The sequence below is a fragment of the Lagenorhynchus albirostris genome, chromosome 9 (assembly GCF_949774975.1).
Source record: "Lagenorhynchus albirostris chromosome 9, mLagAlb1.1, whole genome shotgun sequence".
Lineage (NCBI taxonomy): Eukaryota > Metazoa > Chordata > Mammalia > Artiodactyla > Delphinidae > Lagenorhynchus > Lagenorhynchus albirostris.
Window position 1 is genome coordinate 81,036,728 of NC_083103.1, and position 23,850 is coordinate 81,060,577.

At 35.8% G+C, this 23,850-nt stretch overlaps 1 protein-coding gene across 3 annotated transcripts; it reads right to left on the minus strand.

Moving 5' to 3' along the window:
• Positions 1 to 1,998: 1,998 nt before the first annotated feature.
• On the minus strand, positions 1,999 to 19,799 carry LOC132526269 (caspase-13). Of its 3 annotated transcripts, none has more exons than XM_060160302.1 (9): positions 19,715 to 19,773; positions 15,634 to 15,888; positions 11,272 to 11,383; positions 10,093 to 10,264; positions 8,628 to 8,862; positions 7,644 to 7,787; positions 6,401 to 6,510; positions 4,754 to 4,857; positions 1,999 to 2,075 (listed from the first exon to the last, which is right to left on the minus strand). In XM_060160302.1, exons 1-8 carry the CDS (start codon positions 19,719 to 19,721, stop codon positions 4,759 to 4,761), a joined length of 1,134 nt encoding a protein of 377 aa, XP_060016285.1. In that variant the 5' UTR covers positions 19,722 to 19,773; the 3' UTR covers positions 1,999 to 2,075; positions 4,754 to 4,758. The 3 variants fall into 3 exon arrangements, with proteins under 3 accessions (XP_060016285.1, XP_060016286.1, XP_060016284.1); XM_060160303.1 differs by having other exon boundaries at positions 2,003 to 2,588; positions 15,634 to 15,885; positions 19,715 to 19,799; XM_060160301.1 differs by having other exon boundaries at positions 2,003 to 2,588.
• Between the last annotated feature and the right edge of the window lie 4,051 nt (positions 19,800 to 23,850).

Sequence of the window (23,850 nt, forward strand, 5' to 3'; positions counted from 1 at the left end):
TTTTTCAGGAATAGTGATGGTTTTGTTTCTTGGCTTCCAAATATTTTTACTTTTGGTTTTATTGTCTTGGAAGTCTAGTGTAAAATTTAATTTTTATCTAAAGATAATACTTCAATATTTCTGTACAAGAAAGCTATAGATTTTCTCATATTAAGTGCTATTACTTTGTTCCTTTTTTCCTGATAGGCTTTTATTAGATACATGCTTTTAGATTAAGGGATTGCTTTTCTCTCTGTTTTTCTTTTTTATTATGAACAAATTCTGAATACTATTGAATGCCTTCTAAACTTCTTAAAATATCACAATTTTCCCTTTAATCTCTTATTTTGAGGAATGCTATCATAATTATTTTTATTATCAAACTATAAGTGCATTCCCAGAATAAATACTAGCTGGTTAAAAAATATTAGTAATGTTTCATATATGGCTAGAATTGCTTTGCTAACATGTTATTTAGAATGTTTACATCAATGTTCCTGAAAAATCATCCTGTATTTTTCTAACTTTGCTTCTACCTCTCTAGTTTCATATCAGTTTTGTACTAGATCTGCAAAAGAATTGGAGTTCACTTATCTTTTCATTTTATGGAAGCATTTATGTAAAATTGAGTTTATCAATTTCTTAAACGTTTTGTAAGACATTTGTCTACAGTCACTTGGATCTGTTAATTATTTTTGCAGTAGATATGACAAAAAATAATTAATTTAATGTTTATTGATCCATTTGTCTTTTAATTTCTTTATATATTAATCTTGTTAATTCACTTTTTCTAGAATTCCATCTATGTTATGTATTGTATTCTCTTATGGTTTTCTTAAAATTTATGTTTATCTCTATTTGTTGCACTTTTTTTATCTCTAATATTGTCTTTGTGCTAATTCTATTTTTTCATACTCAATCTTGCTGAACGTCTGCTATCTGACCATTCGTTTTTAAAGGACCAGGATTTTTCTTAAGTGATCTGTTCAATTTTTTGTTTTGTTACCATCTCATAATTTTTTTCTTTTTAATATTTATTATTTGCTTTCTTCTATTTTCTAAGTGGTTCAGTATTTTTCTGACTTCTCAAGTTGAATGCTTAGTTTATACTTTTTTCCTTTCTTCTTTTTATATGTGTTTATGTATATTTCATAATTTATGTTTGTATATGTGTATACTATCTGTGTGTGTTCTTATTTCCAACTATGTGGAAATGTGTGGCAGTCTTTATGTTATTAGGTTTTTAATATTATCATGCAGTAGTCAGAGAATGAAGTCTCTCCCTGTATATTTTTGAACTTTGGGATGTGTCTCATGTCTCCACATGGACAAATGAAGTCCAGAAACCTAAACATCATGAATCTTTGTAGTGTTAGTTAACCTTACAATTCAAACTTCAGTTAAATTGAAGTTTGAATTACAATTCAAACCCATACAATTTCAGTTTCTCCTTGCTTTGGAGATGTAAGGTGGTACAGTGGTTAATAATTCAGATTCCAGAGCAAGCCAGATTGCCTTGAAATCCTGGTGCAGCCACCTACTAACTGTGTAACTTTGGGCACATCACTTAAGCTCTCTTTTCTTTTGTTTCCTTACCTGTAAAATGGTAATATTGATAGTGATTACTTTATAGGGCTGTTATGAGGGTTAAAGTAGCTACTTATATACACACAATCCCTTATAACAATCAAAATCCTTAAAATAATCCTGACATACAATAATAAATATTACCTATTATGGTTGTACTTGACATCTAGAGAATCCTTTTATTTTTTAATGCAGTTCATCATGTACTAAAATATTTATTCAGAATTCTGTGTGTATGTAACAGAAGTGGTACATCTCCTTACTTAGTAGCTCAGATGACCATGGGCCAGAATTCTTCTACCAAGATTCACCCTTCCAGAAATTTTAACATTCTCCTCTTCCATTGCTGACACTCCCCAATCTCTTTGCTGTTCTTTATCTAATAATATTTGTCTTTCCATACAAACATAGTTACACAATCTTGAATCAAAAGCCCAATTTATTTTAGACAATAACCAAATATTTGCTAAATAATAAAATTTTCCTGAAGCTTGGAAATATGTAGAAATCTGGAAAGAAAATAATCAACAAGAAAGCAAATTAACTTATAGATGGGAAGAAAGACACATAGGCATAATTTGCTAAAATCATAACTTACTGAAGAAAAAAATGAACTCAAGCTATGATGTTGGTTAAATAATATATTAGGAAACTTCTTCTGCACAATTCTAGGCCTGGGGCTTAATGAGTGTATAAAGGAGGAGCTGACCAATTTACAGCTCTTGTCTCCAGATGGGCACCATCTCCTTTCACCCTATTGCTGAGGGCAAGTCATGACCAGTTCCCCTTACTCAATGAAGTGCAGATATTATATGCAATAAAACTAGAAAATCCAGTTTGCTTCTTCCACTTCATTTCCATACATCCACCATTTTAACTGAAATTCTATTCTCTATTAGAAGACCCCCCAAAACGACAGTTCATTTGTTTTCATTTTCACTGAAAGACAAAAGGTTAAACATGCGTTCTGTACTGGTAAAAGTGCTTCTTGAAGTTGAAACAGCTGAACTTCCTGTGATTTTCTGAAGAAGAGAAAAAGAACAGACGGTTAAGATAGTGATCCCTGGAAGCCTTCAATCCAACCCTTACTGTGATTCTTCCATATGCTTTTGCCATTTCCCTTGGCTTCTATCTGTGACCTTTGTAGTCTATTCATCAAAAAGTACTCAGAGTGATCTTTGCAAAATCTAAGTTAGATTATATCATTTCTCTGTTCAAAAGCTCTTGAAGGGTTTCCTATCTCACTTAGGATAAAAGATTTTAAAACATTTACATGTGATCATCAAGGCCCATGTGATCAAGCTTCTCACCATTTTTCTGAATTTTACCCTGCCATTTTTCCCACTCTTATTCTCTAGCCAGCTGCCTTCTTGCAGTACTTTAAAAGTCTTAAGCACACATCTGCCTCAGGGCATCCGTACTTCCTATTTCTGGTGTTGGGATTCATTTCCCACTAGAGCCATAAGGTTCACTCCCTTACTCTATCCATTCTTTGTTCTGATTTCAAATCACTTCATTACTTCAAAGCAGCCTTTATTGAGTAATCTATTTATAACAGTATGGTATTCATCTTTTTTTTTTTTTTACCTTGCAGTACGTTGGCCTCTCACTGTTGTGGCCTCTCCCGTTGCGGAGCACAGGCTCCAGATGTGCAGGCTCAGTGGCCATGGCTCACGGGCCTAGCCGCTCCGCGGCATGTGGGATCTTCCCAGACTGGCGCACGAACCCGTGTCCCCTGCATCGGCAGGCGGACTCTCAACCACTGCGCCACCAGGGAAGCCCCGGTATCCATCTTTTTGTGTCTCTTTAGCCCTTTTTATTTTTTCTTATTAGCTCTTACCACTCTCTAACATATATTAACTTGCTTGTGTATTTAGAGTCTGTCTCCACTCACTAAAGTATGAGCTTTCTGAGAGCAAGGACTCCATTTATTTTGTTCACTGGTACATTCCAAGCATCTAGAACAGAACTTGGAACATAGTAAGTGCGTGATAAATATTAGTCAAATAAATAATTCAATCCCCAAATATGGTTCTATTGGACTAATTAGGCAGTCAAAGCTATTCTGCTGAAGTATCTATGCATTTATGTAGCCAGGGTGTCAGAAACCAGGGGTAGAAGATGGTGGGTAAATATTTCAAGAATTGAGATAAAATTTACTATAAAATATAAACTTAATTATGTTTCTGAGAGGGAGATTAATAATATGCTTATAATATAGTGTGATATAAAGCTGTTATGAGTGAGTAAATAATTGTTGGGTCTAAACTCAATAAACACATTCTAAAATAATTTGACCAAAAATTTTTTGTTTAAGTGTTAATATGGGTGATTGAAGGGGTTTCTGAACAGTAATTAAGAATCTGAGGGGCTTCCCTGGTGGCGCAGTGGTTGAGAGTTTGCCTGCTGATGCAGGGGACACGGGTTCGTGCTCTGGTCCAGGAAGATCCCACATGCCGTGGAGCGGCTGGGCCCATGAGCCATGGCCGCAGAGCCTGTGCGTCCGGAGCCGGGAGAGGCCACAACAGTGAGAGGCCCTTGTACCGCAAAAAAAAAAAAAAAAAAAAAAAAAGAATCTGAGAACTGACTCAGAATGTTCTGTGATCTACACTGTGAGAACAGTCAGAGAACCAGAGTCTTCATTGACACAAACTCTTCCAGGGTGCATTTTATACTGTATAGTAATGGTAGCTCAGTATCAGTAATATGACACCTGCACTCAGAGGACCACAGTCCTGCTTTCTCTACAGTCACCTCTTTTTTCTGTTTTTTTTTTTTTTAATCTGAGGCAATATTTGGTAACTAATAATGTGTGTGTGTGTGTCAGAGAGAGAGAGAGAAAGAGAGAGAGAGAGACATGAATATAGGTAATAATGGAAGCATGAGTACATGTCTATGCTAATAATTGTTACCCTGTGTCCTTCACTGTTTATTACTTTCTGTCTTGATTTGGCTTACCTTCTTGGTTGATTGATTTATTGATTGATGATTGTAGAGATGGAGGGGTGGATCCAGATGCATATAAATAAGGTAAAAATTAGCAACTAATCAACAAACTACATAAACAAGGAATACTAATTTACTAATTTGACTACTAAAGCAATAGGCTGTCATTGGTCATTGGACCTCACTACTAATATCACTGTCCCACTTATTCTGCCTGCCAACAAAAACTCTTGATACTTACTATTTTCAATTGCCAGGAAAGAGGTAGAAATATCTTGTCATGGAGAGTCGTTCAATGGTCGGCATCTGGGCTTTAACACTTGGTTTTTCAAATGCTTTTTGTACCTAAAAACAAAAAGAGGTTCTGGCTGATACGTACCTCTTATGCATTCTCAAAATATGTTTTGCACAATGAGCCAAAAAATTCTTCGAATGAAGGGTGCTCCTAGGATCGATGGAACCAAGCCCTTGGACATTCTTATTCCCTGTCACTGCTACCCTACCCCTTAGAAATGACACCTAATGTCAGAATATGCTCTTTATCTCAAAATACACACTTCATGCCTAATTCAAGTCTTTTCAAACTGCATTTTTTTCCTAGTTTCCACTTCTGATCTACAGATCTGATAATTAATTATCCCTTGGTGTTCGTTCATGAAAAGTGGACCTCAGAGAGCCTCTATCTTCAAACTCTAACAAGGTTAACTCCTCAATTCAATAAGGTTAAAATCCCAGGATTTTGTCCTTAAAGCCTGAATGATGAGCAATATTCACATTCACCATCAAGATGAGCTCTGAAGTATTTTTCTGTAGACTGATCAATGAGATCCTACTTACCTAGATCCACTATTTCTAATCTCTTCTGAGGAATTCCCTTGAAAGTATGTCTAAATCCTATTCATCCAATAGGACTTAACTTCCTAAGCTCCTAGTCACAGAGACTGTGACTCAGGTTACAATGCAATCTTCTCCAATTTACTAAAGGTATATCCTTCTTTTCCCATGGGAGTGCTATTGTTCTTTATGGTTTTAGTTTAAAAATAACCACACTTTCCCACGTTCTTAATACCAATACTTTTCTCCCTAAAAAAGGAGGGACATTTATTCACTCATTCATACATTTATTTATTCAGTGAATATTAATTCCTCCCTTCCAGCTTGTTGAGTGTTGAACAAATCCCTGCCTTCATGAGCTTGCATGCAAGTGAGTAAATACAGACAATAAACAAACAAAATATATACTGGGTGGGTGGTAGTAAGAGCTATTGGAGGAAAATAAATTAGGAAGGAAGGGGTAAATAAGGAATGTCCTGAGTTGGGGAAGAAGTATCAAGTCTTCCCTTCTGGGCCACTCTATTCAAAGAATTTTTCTCCTACATTCTCTCTCATGTGTCCTAGGACTTTCTCTTTTGGATCCTATCACAACCTGTATCACACACTTTTTATTGTTGTTGTTGGACTACTTATTCAGTACCCATCTCTCTCACAAGAATGTTAGTTCTAGGTAGCCTTATGTCACATATGTCTCATTTACCCCTGTGTCATGAAGATATAACCCATTACCAAGTAGACCATCCAATGTATATTTATTGAATAAATGAAGCAGTGAAAATTAATCCAAAATACTTTCCATTCTTTGAATTTTAAGAACTTATAGCCCATAACACACAAGCTCACATGTTATAATATTTTGTTCTATTTTGATCTTTTGCTGTGGTACATTAACATAGTCTTTTTGTAAATCAGATTTTAAACACATGGATTACAGAAACCAGTACCACTCTACTTTTGTTTGTCTGACAAAAATCTGTCATTGTCACTTGAAAGGCAAATAATAGTAAACTCTTCCTGAACAAATACATGATTAGAAAAGGAGAGAGGAGCTTACCTTTCTAAATACTTCCTCTAGATGACAGCACCAAGAATATTTTTGGAAGCATGTGATGAGTTGAGTAATGAAGAGAGAACCTTTTGTGATGTCTCTCCAGGCCACATTATCTATGACGATAAGGAATGGTAAGCCTTGGGCTGTGGCCTTCACCATGTTTTTTTTTTACATTTTTTGTCTTTTAAAACATAGCTTGGGAATTATCTTGACATGTTTAGGGGAAGAACTTACAACCTTTCATTAACTCATTTTCCATAAAGAAGTTGAACTAAAGAAGCAGCTCATCAAAACTGTAGGTCATTGCATAGTGATTACCTTGTATTTTGGGAATTGACTTTCTACTATGTGACTTATGCTTATTCATTTGGCTTTTAAAGGAGGCTTGAGAGATAATTGTAATTATCCCATTTTACAGATGAAAAATAGAAGCTCAGAAGGATTAAAGAATTTCCTCATGTTCACATAGGTGATTGTTTACAGATTATATACCATGATGTCTTTCACAATACAGTGAGCAAAATAAATAAAAAGATCTAATGAAACTTTTGGAGGGAAGGGAAATGTTTTTGGTATAGATAGTGGTAATAATTTCACAGGTATATACTTATCTCCAAACTCATTAAACTGTATACATTAGATATGTGCAGCTTTTTGTATGTTAATTATACCTGCATAAAGTGGTAAAAGTACTTAAAAATATGTAAATTAGAAACCCTCAGATATAAGGCTTCTCAAGATGATTACCTAAAGTTCAAGGACTAGATACTGTTCCCCTAATAGTAGTCCTAATAAGTCCCATTGTATCATTTTCTTCTTCCTTTAAAAGGGCATCCACCTTCTTGCTGGGATACCACTCTAAATAGTACCAGATGGGAAATATGGAGAAAATGGCTTGGAGTTGATAATTTTTGAGAAATGGCCATCAGTCCCTAGATCCATAAAAACTCTACTCAAAATGTTGAATGGATTTAATAGAAAACTGAATCAATCATTTGTTTTTAACTAGTGTGATGGTAAAGGGATTTTCTTGTATTAGGTTGTTTTAATGGTTACTATACCTTTGTCTGTAAAGTGCAACATATAATAAAAGTCAATTTTTAAAAGTGAATAATAAGTAAAATATATTGACAGCATTCAAAATTTGTGTCAAATAATTGCTGCCCAGAGCTTATCTTGTTTTTTTAGAATCTTCAGAGGTAGCCTCAGACCCACAAATCCATGTCTGCAGTTGAAAGACACATACGTGGGGTTGAGGAGCAGAAAGCAATGAAGTCCTTCTCCACATGGGTCTTGTAAATGGCATCCTCCTCCAGGTTCTCAGGTGACTGTGAAGAGCTGTCTGCCAAGGCTGCTGGAGAGTCACTGACCCACAATTCCCCATGATTTGCTGTAGAGACATCAATTTCCTACACACTGTGTGTCTCCCTCAGTATGACTATTACAATTGCCCACCTCATTCTTTTACAATGTTTATTCTAACCAGTTTCACACACACATGTGCACACATACATACACACATACAGGTGTATCTCCACCCCACATACAACAGTTTGCCTTTTTCTTGTGTTGTTGAGCAACATGCCAATTAATAGTGACAGCACTTTAGAATTGGAAGAACCCACTTGCTGAGAATAACAAAGAAGTTAAAGCCTTATCTGCATAATTTCAGAGCATAGTTATCATTTTATAGCTAAATTATTTTGGCTTTTCATCTTCAAACACTGTTCCAAAAAGCTAAAAGGGAACTGGGAGTCAGGAAAAAAAAGCAAAGAAAAATGTCACTGCAATCCCAGTTTCCCTCATCTACTTATTCATTTCCCTTTCAATAATATATGAGAAAAAAAAAAGATACTGCTATCACATAATAGCCTGACTTTCAAATGAAATTATTCTCAAGCCAGAGAATGTCAAAATGTCTGTAAAACATTTACAAGTAAAGTTGTCATTTAAATGATTTCATTCCAAGGTTGGAATATTTTTGTTTAACTTTGATTTGAGAATTCTGGTGATCTCCTTCACCACTTACCTTGAATCAAATTGAACAGAAATTTCTCAGCTAACAAAACAGAGTCTCATGATACCAGCCCCCTAATTGGAATTTCCTAATAATTCAATTTAGTTTATTTTCACTGGATGGGGTTTAAGATTGTTTCCCCTAGAAACAAAACATACTACAGTCCTCTGCAAACACCTTTATGACTTTTGGAATTTTCATCTCAGAACTTACCACCTCTGCAGGCCTGGACAATGATGACCTTAGGTTTGTCCTTTAGACTGAGGCAATTGCGGTTGTTGAATATCCGGAAAATGGTGTCATAAAGTAGCACATCTGGGTTTTCATCACTATGCATAGTCCCACAGATCCCATCCAGGATGCCATGAGACATGAACACCAAGAATGTGCTGTCTGAAGATTTGTGCTCTTCACAGGCAGCAAATCTGCACAGCACTGATTCCATATCCTGAAAAAGACTGCAAAGGGTTACTTTAACAGGACAAGCATTAAAATTAAACTGACCTCCTATTTATTATGATCAGTATAAGAAACATCTGTAACGTTCCAAGCATGGTGGCTTTACATAGTGGTTACCTGATGATAGTTTTATTTTTATTTCTATAATGGATCAATGGGTTCAACTTTTTGTTCCTTCTGACATTATATAACCTGTCCTCAATACATTTTACATTTGCTTATTGTCGTTATATACTTTCATTTTCATCTCTGTATTTTCTCTCATTACTTAATAAAAACCTTGAATAATAAATGTATCATACCACTTCCCTTCTAAGGCACTCCCCACCATACTTAGAATAAAATAAAACTTGTGACATAAGTATACTTCTCCCTTCTGACATTCTTCCTCCTCCTCTAGGCTCTAGTCACACTGGTCTTTCTGTACTTTTCAAGTGCCAGTTTCATATTAGGTTCAGACTTTTCACTTGTAGTCGAGCCTGCTTGGAATATATTTCATTCACATCTTTCCAGAGTTATCTTGTCTCTGATAGTCATATGTCAGATCCCATATTACCTCCTCAAAATGTCTTTCTTGGCCATTCCATCAAACATTATTACTCCTCACTCACCAATTTGTTCTTATGTTTCCTTTTTCCTTTTCATTTCCTTTTCACTTCTTTTCAATCTTAGAGACACACAGATACATCAAATCTCTGAAATGTTCTGTTTTGCTTATAGTTTGATCACCCCCCACCAAGTGAACCTAGATCAGTGTGAGCTGGGAACCTTCTGTCTCATTTACAGACCCATCCCCAATGCCAAAATAGCCCCTGGAACAGTCAGGATTCAGTATTTATATGGTGATCACACTCCTGCTAACATTCATTACTCCAGAATTTTCTGGGAAATATTGGGGCTGAATCTCAATCATCCCACTTCAGAATTAAGAATTTTGTGGGTACATATGCCAATCAGTTTTTGTACAGTTTTATGGAACTGAAGATATTTTAAGATCTAAAGAGATATAGATTTCACCTGTCTTAATATTTTTATTTTATAACACACATTCACACACTTAGATACACACACACACACACACACACACACACACACACACAACACACACGCAAATGAGACCTATGGTTGTTAAAGTTATTTGCTTAATATTATAAAGTTCACTTGTTAGGAAGATATGTGTTGAATATGTATGTGTTTGGGGTGGGTGAGGGGCCCTTACCCTGGCTGTGAGTTTCTCTTCCACATCCACACTGTAGCCAAGGCCCTCAAGCAGCCCCTTCATTCCCATGATGTCATGGGCTGCCCCATTCCTGAGAGGGAGATGATCAAACTCTGTATTGCATATAATGAGAGCCAGACGAGTGCGGGCCTTTATCTCCTTTATTGGATAGATCTGCAGGAAATTGATATGCAGTGAGTTTGATTTACCTAAATCTCTCTTAAACCCTCATACACCAATCACTGTTGCTTTTAAGGGCTTGCATAGATGTCCTCTCTCCTATCCTGTACCAGAAGACACTGTCTTCTCTCTTTTAGTAATGGATTGAATCGACAATAGAAAGAAGTACAGATTGGAAGGGAATTATTTTTCAAAAGCCCAGACAATGATCCAGATTATATTTGTGATGGTTACTCGAGAATCTTCAGGAGACTAGAACAATTCCTACCCTCTCCTTCTCTTTCTTCTCCACCTAGTCAAATCTTTCTTAACAATCAAGTTTCAGATCAAATTTTGTAAAAACCAGGAGATATTTGCCATTGACTCCAGCTAAAAATAAAGATCCTTTGCCTTGGGTAACATTATTCTGGTACTATTTTTTTTTTTTTTTTTTTTTACGGTACGCGGGCCTCTCACTGTTGTGGCTTCTCCCGTTGTGGAGCACAGGCTCCGAATGCGCAGGCTCAGCAGCCATGGCTCACGGACCCAGCCTTTCCGCGACGTGTGGGATCTTCCCGGACCGGGGCACGAACCCGTGTCCCCTGCATCGGCAGGCGGACTCTCAACCACTGTGCCACCAGGGAAGCCCATTCTGGTATTATTTTAATTTATAATGTTTTGCAGGTGTTAATAATTTTTAACTGGAATGCAAACAATTACTACTCAGCCATGTTATCTTATAAATATTTTGATTCTATGACTACAGCTAAAATTCTAATAAATCCCAAATATATAGGACAACAAATAAATGAAAAAAGTGAGAGACTTGTATTTTATCATAGGGTTGAAAGAGAATTGGAATCTGTGTGAAGCCATGTGATTTCTTCCTGCTCAAAGCATCTATGAAAAAGGAATCCACTGTCCCACCCTGCCACTCTGTAACTAATGCTTTAAGAAATTGTGTAATTAGTGAAAGCAATTGTTTTTCTCTCTTCCTCTCTTTCCTGTACAGAGCACAGTATCTCTTCAGCCCTTTCTTTACACAGTTTAAGAAATTCTTCATGAGGGCAAAGCTTGAGGGTATCTGTAGTTTCTGCTGACTCATCTGGTCCAGTCACGATTTCCTCAGGAGCTGCAGAATACATCGCATAATATAAATTGTGATATCTGACGATGTGACCCAGTTATCACCTAAGAAAACTGACAGAAAAGGGTTATCCTGGGAAAAAGATTTTTAACATGTTGGGTTATAGTTGTAACTAACCTGTGTGTGAGGAGACAGATGTATTACGACTGGGAAAGAAGGGAGAAATCCTTGGTAGTAAAAACAGATCCACTCAAAAATGCAATAATAGATTTTGATATTATGAAGAAGACACCTTAATGATTTAGGGTCAAAGTTAGCCTTCCCTTTACTCATGAAAACAGTTTGATTTTTCCAGTGGTTTTACTCTAGGGTATTACTCATCTGTGTGGACTTTCTACTGTCTGTGAGCAAGAGTACATTTAGTAAATATTTATCAGAGTGCTATCTACTAGAAATAGAATTAAGTCACACTCACATTGAGTCACTTTTTTTTTTTTTTTTGAGAGTATGCAGCACTTATTACAAAGCCAGGAGATACAAATATCCCAGGGCAGGAGGAGGATACAGCCACAGCACCTCAGACACAGGACAAGGTGCAAACACAGACAAACCTGTTGGGGGACACCTGACCCCAAACACATAGGTTGTGATAGAGTCTTGCCTCCTCCCTTCATCCTGATCTGATCTATGCACATTGGAGAAAAAACTGGTGGGTGGGGGTCTGTTGGGGTCTGTCCCTCAGGGGTTGGGCCACTTGATTTCTTGGGGATGGAGCTGAGGTCAGATCTCACAGGTTCTGCCTTCCTGTGCTTTTAGATGCCTGTTGCTCTTTCCTGACTTGGCCTCAGCTGCAGGTGGGGAGGGCACTGCAATTTAAAATTTTCTAATGTCCACATTGAATATAAACAGACAGAATCAATTAATTTAACAATATATTTTGTTTAACAATATATCCAAAATAGTATCATTTTAACCTGTTACTAGCCACAATTTATGCACTTAAAAGCCACGTGTGCCCAGTAGCTATCATATTGGGTAATATGACATCTCAAGTCCACTCCTAATTCACACAACAAACACAGACACATACACACTCAAATACTTAATAGAATCCTAAATCCTGTACCAACCAGGTATTATTTTTTCAGCAACCTCAGCATGAATTCTTAACCTTTCCGGAGGAGATAGGCTTCAATGATTCACCGAGTTGTGAAATCAGCTATTTAAAGGAGAAATGCTATGCATTAATCATAGTATTGCATCCAGTGTCGAAGGTACAATTTTTTTGTCAGAGATGCTACATTACTCTGAATGTCCTTGCCTCCAAAGTGCTGAATAACCAGCCCTAAATTTTCAACCCATGTTTTAAAATGTGAGGAAATAACTTCTCCTTGTTGGAAATGAGAAATGTAATATTTTCTGAAACTGTTTGGCCTCATTTGACTAAGATTGTGCAAGAGAATGGGAAAGTCCAGAGCCCTCCCTTGGAGAAGGAAGGAAGAGATTCCTCATAAATAAAAATCAGAAGAGGTTTATCAAGACCTAACATAACAAGGTTTTTGTCTATGAAAGGAATAAACATTTATGTTCATTTACATGAATGAACCAAGACAGTCTCTTATTTTATTTTATTTTAATTAGAAAGGCAATATTATCTTCTGTAAATTTTTCAGTTTTTAAACTTTATAATTTTTTTCAATTTCATTTATTTGTTTCCATTAGTTTTTAAATAATATTTTTTTATAAATGTCTTTCTAAAAAGTATGCTAAATATGTAAGCTCTGGAGATACAGCAAATGGTATGTCTTTAAGTCTACCAAACTGTCTTAACATTTATTTCTGTAGATAAAGTACTGACACATACTCTCCTTTCCTACTCCAGAAGATTCTGCCAATGTGAAGAAGTCCAGGGTCTTGGGATAGTCCCTGGTCAGAGGGTATGTTTTGTCATTGAAAGTCTCCTGTTTCCAGGTCATTTACAAGTTTGGTGTACTCTTGAATTTAATAAATGTCATCTCCTAATGACCATTATATGTCTATATATAGATACAACATTTACAGAGAAAACTGAAAATTAGACTATCTTATGTCTAATAGTAAAATTATCATGAAACTGAATCATTTCATTACAATGTAATATAGTGTAGCCTGCTGTTCAGAAGGAGTACCCATGGGCCTGAGAGCACAGCAAAAAGAAATAAGAAAATAAGCAGATTAGATAAAAACTTTAATATCTGAGTTTTATCTGTTACCTAATGAAATGCTCAAGAAACCCCTTAAACTGAAACAAAACTAAAGATACTGATATTAGATAAGACAAGTCCTTCTCCCTTGGCAAGTAGGAATTTGAGTAATTATCTCTCTGACTGAATAACAGTGCTTGGCACATAGTATGTACATATACTGCTAAATAATTGAAACAAATAGCTTAGATTCTTCCTATCCCCCACTCCATTTCCTCAGTATCTCATTAAGAACCCTCTGAATTATATCCATGCCCAAAAGGCCTGGCTAGGACTTTTACATATTCTAATAGCCCCACTCACCAAGCTTCCTGTTCTCCTGGGCCAGTATACTCTAGGTGTCCTGAGATTCCTCTGGAGGTTCCATGTACAGTAGAACTCAGGGGGCTACTGGATACTTCATGAAACGGTCTATACCTGCCGCCTGCCTGCCACAGACTCTGCTGATGGGATAGGTTATTTCAGTTTAAGGTTCATTCTAGTTCCTGGGGTTGCTAAAATCATTTTGAAGTTCCCCTTATTTCAATTCTGATTCCCATTTGTTGAATTATCTCTGATCTTGTTTTTATTTATTTTATTCTATTCTATTCTATTCTATTCTATTCTATTCCTTTTTGGCTTATTTTAGGATATTGAATATAGTTCCCTGTGCTATACAGTAGGACCTTGTTATTTATCCATTATATATGTAATAGTTTGCATCTGCTAACCCTAAACTCCCAATCTATCCTTCCCCCACACCCCTCCCCTTTGGCAACCACAAGTCTGTTCTCTTATTTTGTTTTTAAATCCAAATTGTTTTTATCCCATCCCAGGTTTAAGAGAAAGTAATAAACCTGCACAAGGACCGACTTAAATGTTAATGATAACATAGCCTAGGCCACAATCTTGGACATTTATTAGACTAGTGTATACTTCCTGCTGGTGGGAGTGTCCCTCTCCATAGAGAAGGGATTATTGAAAAAGTTTATTTGCTATAGTGAGGTCTCTACAGTTATGTTGCATGTTGTTTATTATTGCTTATTATTATTGATAAACTCTAGTATTCAGGCTGGAATTTTAGGTTAAACTCTATACCAAACTGAGTCCATCACTGGTGAACTTGGATCTGAGGATATTTAGACTCTAGTAATATTCATAATTCATTTAAAGTGAAGTTTTGAAAGATGTTAATATATTGGACAGTTTATATTGAATAAGTATTCTCCTGATCATATTTTGTAACTCACAGAAATGAATAAGCACAGTAAACATTTAAATATTATAAGCTAAAAATAATTCTGATAACTAATATTTATTACATGCATGTTCTTCATTTGCCTATTCATCCTATATTCATTACATGCCTGCTATGTCTCTGGCACTCTGCTAAGAGCTATTATTCATTGGTGAAGAAAACATTTGCGATCTGGATTAAGAAACTCAGTGGATTATAGTCCTGTCTAATGAGATAAACAGGGGAAAGAAGTGTAATAGATTTGATGTGGAGAATAAAGTGTTTCATTTTATATATCTTAGCTTTGTGAAGCCAGTGGAACCTTCAAGTGGAAATGCTGAATATGCAGCTAGAGCTAAATATATCTGGAGTTCAGAGGAGAGTTCCAGAAGGGAGCTAAAATATTAGGAATTGTCAATCTGTGTCTGCCATTATGTTCCTAGCTTTACAAAGCCTGTGATGAAGTGACTGAAATTGTCCCCATTTCACAGATGCTCATACTGATGCTTAGGGAGGTTAAGAAACTTGAATGAAGTCACATAGTGTCCAAAGTGACAGAAACCTGAGTTCAACTCCAGGTATCCCTTACTACAAAATCTCTGCAATTAGCGATCTCTATGATCAACCTAAACACAAGGACTCAACTTCTAAGCTAATTGGAAATTAGATACCTTCCCACAAATGACAAGGTGGCCTCTAAAAGGACAATGATAGGTTTAGTGAAAATTATACTTTAGTAATAGGAGGATGGGGAACTTAGAGGACAGTGGAGCAGCCTTGGAGCCAAGTAGATCTGAAAAATTTAAGATATCCCTTGAAAATAATTCCAGTCTTACCTTTTATACTGGTGGAATATTTTTCTATGTTTAGGAAGGTTTGAACAAAGATTTGACCTGCTTCATGGCGTTTCTGTCGCATACAGTCCACCAAGACCCGTGCCTTGTCTTCAAGCTTGGCGTTATAAATTTTTTTCTTCTCCTCTTCCTCCAATTTCAGGACATTTTTTCCCACCAAGTCATCCAAAACGCCAGTAATGAGCTCTTTGCCCACAGATTCCAAAATCTTAAGTGGGTTTTTGTTGCGTGTGTCTTCTGTCAGAAATACAAAGCTTCCTTTTACTTGATCTTGTCTCAATAAAAAATTCAGAATTGAAAATAACCTGATGACTGATCTTTCAATATGGTAGATCAATATGACATCAGGTTAATATATTACTGTCTGGGATAATTAGAACTTTTGTGGGTGATTAAGGAAGTCAAATTAATAAGTATTTTATTGTAATACCACAGGTATTATTTGAATGGATAGTGCATGGGAAGGCATGGTATCTCATCAATACTTAATTAAATCTACAAAGACAGTTATAAAGTTCATCTAGATATAAAGATAGTCTTGACACAAAATGACATATTCTAAAAAAAAATGCACCAAGACATTGAACAAGAACTTTGCCCCAGAAGCACCAGCCTCATTGTTCATGTTGTCTTGAAGTATTCCTTAAATGTTTATTGGGCAGTAAATGTAAATGTTTATTGGGCAAATATTTATGTAAATGTTTATTGGGCAAATATTATGAGAAAGAAACATGGACATTACAAAGCATGAATAAAAAGTTACCCAATATCAGTTCATTTAATAACAGCTAACATCTATTATGCATTTAGGATTTAAAAAGAAATACATTTAAAGCAATATACAATATTTTTATTATTTATAAGTCTCTGTACTAAATACTTTATAAATATTAATATGATGGACCCTCACAATAATCCAATGAGATGGTTAATATTTTCCCTATTTTACAGATCATTTAAATAAAATGCCCAGATCACACAAATTAGGATTCAAATTCTGTTCTTACACCATATTCTATAAAGTTAAACATAGTACAGCTTCAGTAATAATAGTTGATATTCATTGAGCCCCATTGGTCTCAAGTGCTTCATATGAATCTTATAAGTTAAAGTTAATAAAAATTCCATGTAACATGTATATTAATATTTCTATTATATAGTAAAGGAAACAGACACAGAGAAGTTAGTTAAATATTTGATCCAAATTTTGTGAATAGTACACCATGTTTAGTAAGAGGGTAGGAAGGGATTCAAACTCAGGGGTTCAGAATCGAGTCCCCACTCAAATCATCAAACTACTTTACATGATACTTGGTAAAGAGTTACTTAAGAGAATAGAAAGTGATTCAGGGACTCAGAAAAGACTGGGTAAATTTCTGCAGATGAGGTCACAAAATGCTTCTTCTTAGAAAAGGTGGCAGAAACACTTGTCTTACACTAGAGTATACACGTGTCAGAACAGAAAGATTGAAGAATTATGAACAACATGCAGGTTAATCTATGAAATGTTTACTCTGACTAAATTCTGGGTTTCTATTTTATTTATTTCTGCCTTCAACAGGTTGAGTGTTGACTGAATAAGTGGTACTGGGAGAAATATGGTTAACAATAAAACCAAAGAATGTTTACTTTACATCCTCTTATTATCTACACATTCTCATGTCTTCAGTTATTAGCTTTAAATAATAAATAAATTATCCCTGAATTTATAGATTCAGCCCAAAGGTGGATCCCCAAATTGAGGCTCATATATTCATCCCTTCTCTGTATCCCACAAACTCATTACACTCAACTTTTAAAAGCTGAACTTCTCATTTTTCATCACCTTCTTCATTCCCTATATGTACTAGTTAATGGTATCTTACAGTCAAGTGCACCAAATCAGTAAAAGCTGGTGATACTGAACCTCTTCTGCTTTCTTTATATCTTATTTTCCATCTCACTTCAAACTGTATTGATTTTATCTGCTATATATTTGCAGAATCTGACTACTTCTCCCTCTCTAACTGTTTGATACTCTAGTTCAGGCCAACATCCTTTCTTGTTTAATTACTCTAAGAGTCTGATAAATCTACTCTTGTCCCCTTCTAATCTGTTCTTCTCAATGAAGCAAAGTCAGTGTTCTAAAAATCTAGACGTAACCATGAAATGTCTCAGCTTAATCTAATCTAGGTCTTCTCATTCAGCCTCATCCTCTGCTACTATACCCACCTTGCTCATTACATTTTAAACACTTTACCTTTCTTTCAGGTTCTACAAAGCCTTTACTTAGGGATCCTTATGTGTACAGTTTCTCACACCCAACATTCCTTTCTATTTCTCAACTGCTTCCTGTTTATCTTCAGGTCTCAGATGACATGGCATTTTCTTTAGGAAATTCTCCCTGATGCTTAAGACTAGACTGAGTGTCAGAGCAATATGCTCCCAGAGAAACTTGTTTCTCCCTAAGCTAACATTTTTTTCCTTATAGTTGTTAATTAGTTAACAATGGCAACCAAACTCATTAGTTTATGTTTATTGAGTCACTTTACTTGTTTTGTCTACTGCTTTTCAGTTTATCATATCTATTATCTAATGATGTCCTGATTCCAATTCAATAACAAGTAAGGTCATCCTGCCTAGCTAAAGAGGCAGCCATGAGTGTGAATTTAATGTACTACTCCCCAGTCAAATGCTGTATGAGCACCATGAAGAAGATAAGAAAACAGTCAGTCCTTACATTTTAGGAGCTTAAATTAAATGTGTGAGATGAGACAGAAACCTTGGAAAGAATTACACTACAGGGAAAATAAGAAATAAAGAAACACAATAGCAAGAAAGTGTGAGGGGGGGGGAATGCAAGTAAATGTTTGTTAATGAAGCTGAAATCATGCTTTAGAGAGATTAATGGTAAAGTGAATAAATATATTTTGAAAGGTAGGAAAACCTGTCTGACAAGTTCAGACATTTTTTAAAAGGCAATACAGAGCCATTGTATGTTCCTGAGTAAGAAAATTGCATTTGTAAATACCTAGAAGGTAAGAACTGAAAGATAAGGATCTGATCATCTTTCCTAACAATGCTAATCTGCAGACAAACCTAGTCCAGCTACATAAGAATCATTTGTAGATCTTTAAAAGATTATAAATGCTTACAGTCTATCCATGGTTGAGTAATTCGGGGTTATGAAGGGGGAAATAATCTAAATTTGTTAATGTCTACAGATTATTTAGATTTGTTGTAAGGTTTAGAAACCACTGATCTAGTTGAACCTCTTCCTTTTCAAATGAAGAAAATGAAGCCAAAGAAGTGATATATACACTAATATGTATAAAATGGATAACTAATAAGAACCTGCTACATAAAAAAATAATAAATTAAATAAAATTCTAAATTCAAAAAGAAGTGATATGATATACCTGAATACTAGCTACATAAATAGCCAATGATTCCATCTCTTATACTTTCCAGTTTCTGTGTGTAAGATATGTGACCTGAAAGCAGTATGCAGTATGGATAGGAGGGTTAAATCCTGGAGAGAGGGAGACCAGTTAAAAACTGTGATAGCAATCCAAGAAATACTGTGCTAGAGTAGTTAGCACCACAGCTAGAATGGGAGGAAAATGTAGTTACTTTACAAAGACAAAGAGCATAATTCAATATAGGATATAGTAAGGGGGGGGGTGGGAATTCAAAGACTCACTTATCTGATTACGGGGACAATTTTATGGAATCAAGAGGAAGCTGAGAAGATTTCAGAGTGCATTTAGGAATTTTAAGAGTTTTCTCACACATAAATAACTTACTCTATTTGTCCTTATCCACCCTTCACTTTGATTACCAGGAGCTGCAAAAAAGGAAATAACTTCTTCCTGGCTCTGAGATAATCTGGACACCATACTCTCCTTCAGCATCTCCGAGACAGTGTCCCCCCGTTCAAGTTACACAGAGCTAATAAGGAATTTAGCTTGCACAGGATTGGCTCACTTCCCTTTTGTATATTTCTTCCTGTCACAAAGCAATTAATAAGTGTTTTCTAAGACCCAAGTTCCTGACCCTCAGCTAGGAAAGGACCCTTGCTCACCAGCCATATGTAACAACCGTAGTCCCTTCCTGATGCCTTGAAAAGAGCACAGGCTTGAAAATGAAAGTTACTGGACACTTCCTCCACTCAGGGGGCGGGGACTCCTAATCATAGATTGGGAAACTGCTGCTCAGAACTTCTGCGTTCACTGTCAGGAAGTCCCCTGTAGTCAGCAAATGGATTTCCCAATCCTTTGGGAAGGATTATTTCTTCCAAAAAAATGAATTGACAAAATATTTTCCAACCTATGTTGGGATCTCTGACTGTGTTTTTCCCTCATTTTCTTTTTCTTTCCTCATTGCTCCACACCTCGTTCTCTCTGTCCTTCTGCTTCTGATCTCTCATTATTTCTCCTTTGCTCAGCTACAAGTGCAAATCATGAAGAAGTTAAAACTAACAGGTTCCCTTTCATTTCTGGATAAGGATTACCCAAATAACTTTAGTTTCCTGTTTTAACTGTGCTGATCATGGTGGTATTATTCCCTCTCCATCTCCCTATCATCTTACACTTTTATTGGAAATAAGTTCTGAACCCTTGTCTCCGTTCCTTTCATGATTTTCTTTAACTGCCTAAGCTTCCCTTAACATTTAATTTTTACTGAGGGTGACTATTCACCTCTCTTTTTGTTATATTCTGAACAAAGACTGACCATAGAAGTAGTCTCAGGCTGTAGTAGAATGACTGTGTGATAGTACAAAAGATATATATCCAGAAGAACTGTTAGTGAAAGGGAAAAAAAAAAAAAGACTATGAAATGCTCAACTTGAAGGTCTTGAAAAGGTCAGAAATTCTAGGTCCATCCATGCTGCTGCAAATCATACTAAGTGAAGTAAGTCAGACAAGAAAGAAATATCATATGGTATCACTTATATGTGAAACTGAAAAAAAATGGTACAAATGAACTTATTTACAAAACAGAAATAGTCACAGAAGTAGTAAACAAACTTATGGTTACCAAAGGTGAAGGGGGGTGGGAGGGATAAATTAGGAGATTGAGATTAACATATACACACTACTATAGATAAAATAGGCAACTAATAAGGACGTACTGTATAGCACAGGGAACTCTAGTTAATATTCTGTAATAACCTATATGGGAAAAGAATCTAAAAAAGAGTGGATATATGTATATGTACACCTGATTCACTTTGCTGTACACCTGACACTAACACAACATCGTAAATCAACTATGCTCCAAAATATATATATGTACGCCAATTAAAAAAAAAAAAGGTGTATTTTTGACAAGTCCAAAAAAAAAAAAAAGGACAGAAATTCACCTTCATTGTTAATGGGTTAGGATTAGAAAAGGCTCATATTTGCAAGTAAAAGAGTAGTTTTTCCAGTTCTTCCTAAGTCTAACCTTGCTAAGTGAAAACTTCACCCCAAACTCATTATCTGTGCACCACACAGGGACATTGTTTTGCATACAAGTCACCCTAGCATTTATTCATAGGGTGTCATGTACTGTCTGCTGATTGTTTCATGTTTGTTGACTGTCCCATCTTATCAATAAGACTGTAAACTACTATGTACCTAGAGTTGAATCAAATTACTTTGTATATTGAAGAATCCTTGTATCCCTGGGATAAACCTCACTTGATCATGGTGTATGATCCTTTTAATGTGTTGTTAGATTCTGTTTGTTAGTATTTTGTTGAGTACTTTTGCATCCATGTTCATCAGTGATATTGGTCTGTAATTTTCTTTTTAGTGTGATATCTTTGTCTGGTTTTGGTATCAGGGTGATGGTGGCCTTTTAGAATGAGTTTGGGAGTGTTCCTTCCTCTGCAGTTTTTTGGAAGAGTTTGAGAAGGATGGGTGTTAGCTCTTCTCCAAATGTTTGATAGAGTTCACCTGTGAATCCATCTGGTCCTGGACTTTTGTTTCTTGGAAGGTTTTTAATTGCAGTTTCAATTTCATTACTTGTAATCAGTCTCTTTATATTTTCTGTTTCTTCCTGGTTCAGTCTCAGAAGGTTGTACCTTTCTAAGAATTTGTTCATTTCTTCCAGGTTGTCCATTTTATTAGCTTATGGTCATTTGTAGTGGTCACTTATGAGCCTTTGTATTTCTGCAGTGTCAGTTGTAATTTCTCCTCTTTCATTTCTAATTTTAGTAATTTGAGCCCTCTCCTTTTTTTTTTTTCTTGATGAATCTGGCTAAAGGTTTATCAATTTTGTTTATCTTTTCAAAGAACCAGCTTTTAGTTTCATTGATATTTTCTATTGTGTTCTTTGTATCTATTTCATTTATTTCTGCTCTGATCTTTATGATTTCTTTCCTTCTACTAACTTTGGGTTTTGTTTGTTCTTCTTCTTCTAGTTACTTCAGGTGTAAAGGTAGGTTGTTTATTTGTGATTTTTCTTGTTCTCTGAGATAAGATTGTATTGCTATAAACTTCCCTGTTAGAAATGCTTTTGCCACATCCAATAGGTTTTGGGTGGGTGTGCTTTCATTTTCATTTGTCTCTAGGTATTTTTTGATTTGATTTCCTCTTTGATCTCTTCAATGATCCTTTGGTTGGTTACTAGCATATGGTTTACCCTCCTTGTGTTTTGTTTCTTAAAGTATTTTTCTTGTACTGGATTCCTAAGTTCCTTGTGTTTTGGTCATAAAAGATGCTTGATATGCTTTTAATTTTCTTAAATATACTGAGGCTCACTTTGCGGCCCAGCATGTGATCAGTGCTGGAGAATGTTCCATGGGCATTTCAGAAGAATGTGTATTCTGTTGCTTTTGGATAGAATGTCCTATAAATATCAGTTAAGCCTATCTGCTCTACTGTGTCATTTAAAGTTTTTGTTTCCTTATTTATTTTCTGTCTGCATGATCTATCCATTTGTGTAAGTCAGGTGTTAGAGACCCCCACTAGTATTGTGTTACTGTAGATTTCCCCTTTTATGGCACTTAGCATTTGCCTTATGTATTGAGGTGCTCCTATGTTGAGTTCATAAATATTTATAATTGTTATATCTTCTTCTTGGATTGATCCTTTGATCTTTATGTAGTATCCTTCCTTGTCTCTTATAACAGTCTTTATTTTAAAGTCGAGCTTATCTGATATGAGTATTGCTACCCCAGGTTTATTTTGATTTCCATTTGCATGGAAAATCTTTTTCCATCCCCTCAGTTTCAGTCTGTATGTGTCTCTGGGTCCAAAATGGGATTCTTTTTTTTTTTTTTTTTTTTTTTTTGCAGTACATGGGCCTCTCACTGTTGTGGCCTCTCCTCCTGTTGCGGAGCACAGGCTCCGGACGTGCAGGGTCAGAGGCCATGGCTCATGGGCCCAGCTGCTCCATGACATGTGGGATCTTCCCAGACTGGGGCACGAACCCATGTCCCCTGAATCAGCAGGCAGACTCTCAACCACTGTGCCACCAAGGAACCCCCAAAGTGGGATTCTTGTTCACAGTATATATATGGGTCTTATTTTGGTATCCATTCATCCAGTCTGTGCCTTTTGGTTGGAGCATTTAATCCACTTATATTTAAGGTATTATCGATATGTATGTTCCTATTATCATTTGTTTTTTGCTTTGGGGTTTTTGTTTTTGTAGGTCTTTTTCTTCTTCTTCTCTTGTGTTTTCAGCCTAGAGAAGTTTCTTTGGCATTTGTTTTAAAGCTGGATTGATGGTGCTGAATTTTCTTAGCGTTTGCTTGTCTGTAAATCTTTTGATTTCTCTGTCAAATCTGAGTGACAGCCTTGCTGGGTAGAATATTCTTGGTTGTAGGTTTTTCTCTTTCATCACTTTAAGTATATCCTGCCACTTCCTTCTGGACTGCAGAGTTTCTGCTGAAAAATCAGCTGATAACCTTATGGGGATTCCTTTATATGTTATTTTTTGTTTTTCCCTTGCTACTTTAAATATTTTTTTCTTTGAATTTTATTTTTGTTATTTTGATTAATGTGTGTCTCAGCATGTTTCTCCTTGGGTTTATGCTGCATGGGACTCTGCACTTCCTGAACTTGGGTGGCTATTTCCTTTCCCATATTGGGGAAGTTTTCTACTATAATCTCTTCAAATATTTTCTCAGACTGTTTCTTTTTCTCTTCTTTTTCTGGGACCACTATAATTTGAATGTCGGTGCATTTAGTGTTGTTGTAGATGTCTCTGAGACTGTCCTTATTTCTT

What these genes read in the sequence shown, in the direction of transcription:
- LOC132526269 (XM_060160302.1), bottom strand. An exon ending in AAAGAAAGGGCTGAAGAGAT is followed by an intron (nt 10,265 to 11,271) that starts ACTGTGCTCTGT and finishes TTTCCTGCAGAT; the next exon opens with CTATCCAATAAAGGAGATAA. An exon ending in TTTCTGCTCCTCAACCCCAC is followed by an intron (nt 6,511 to 7,643) that starts GTATGTGTCTTT and finishes TTATCGTCATAG; the next exon opens with ATAATGTGGCCTGGAGAGAC.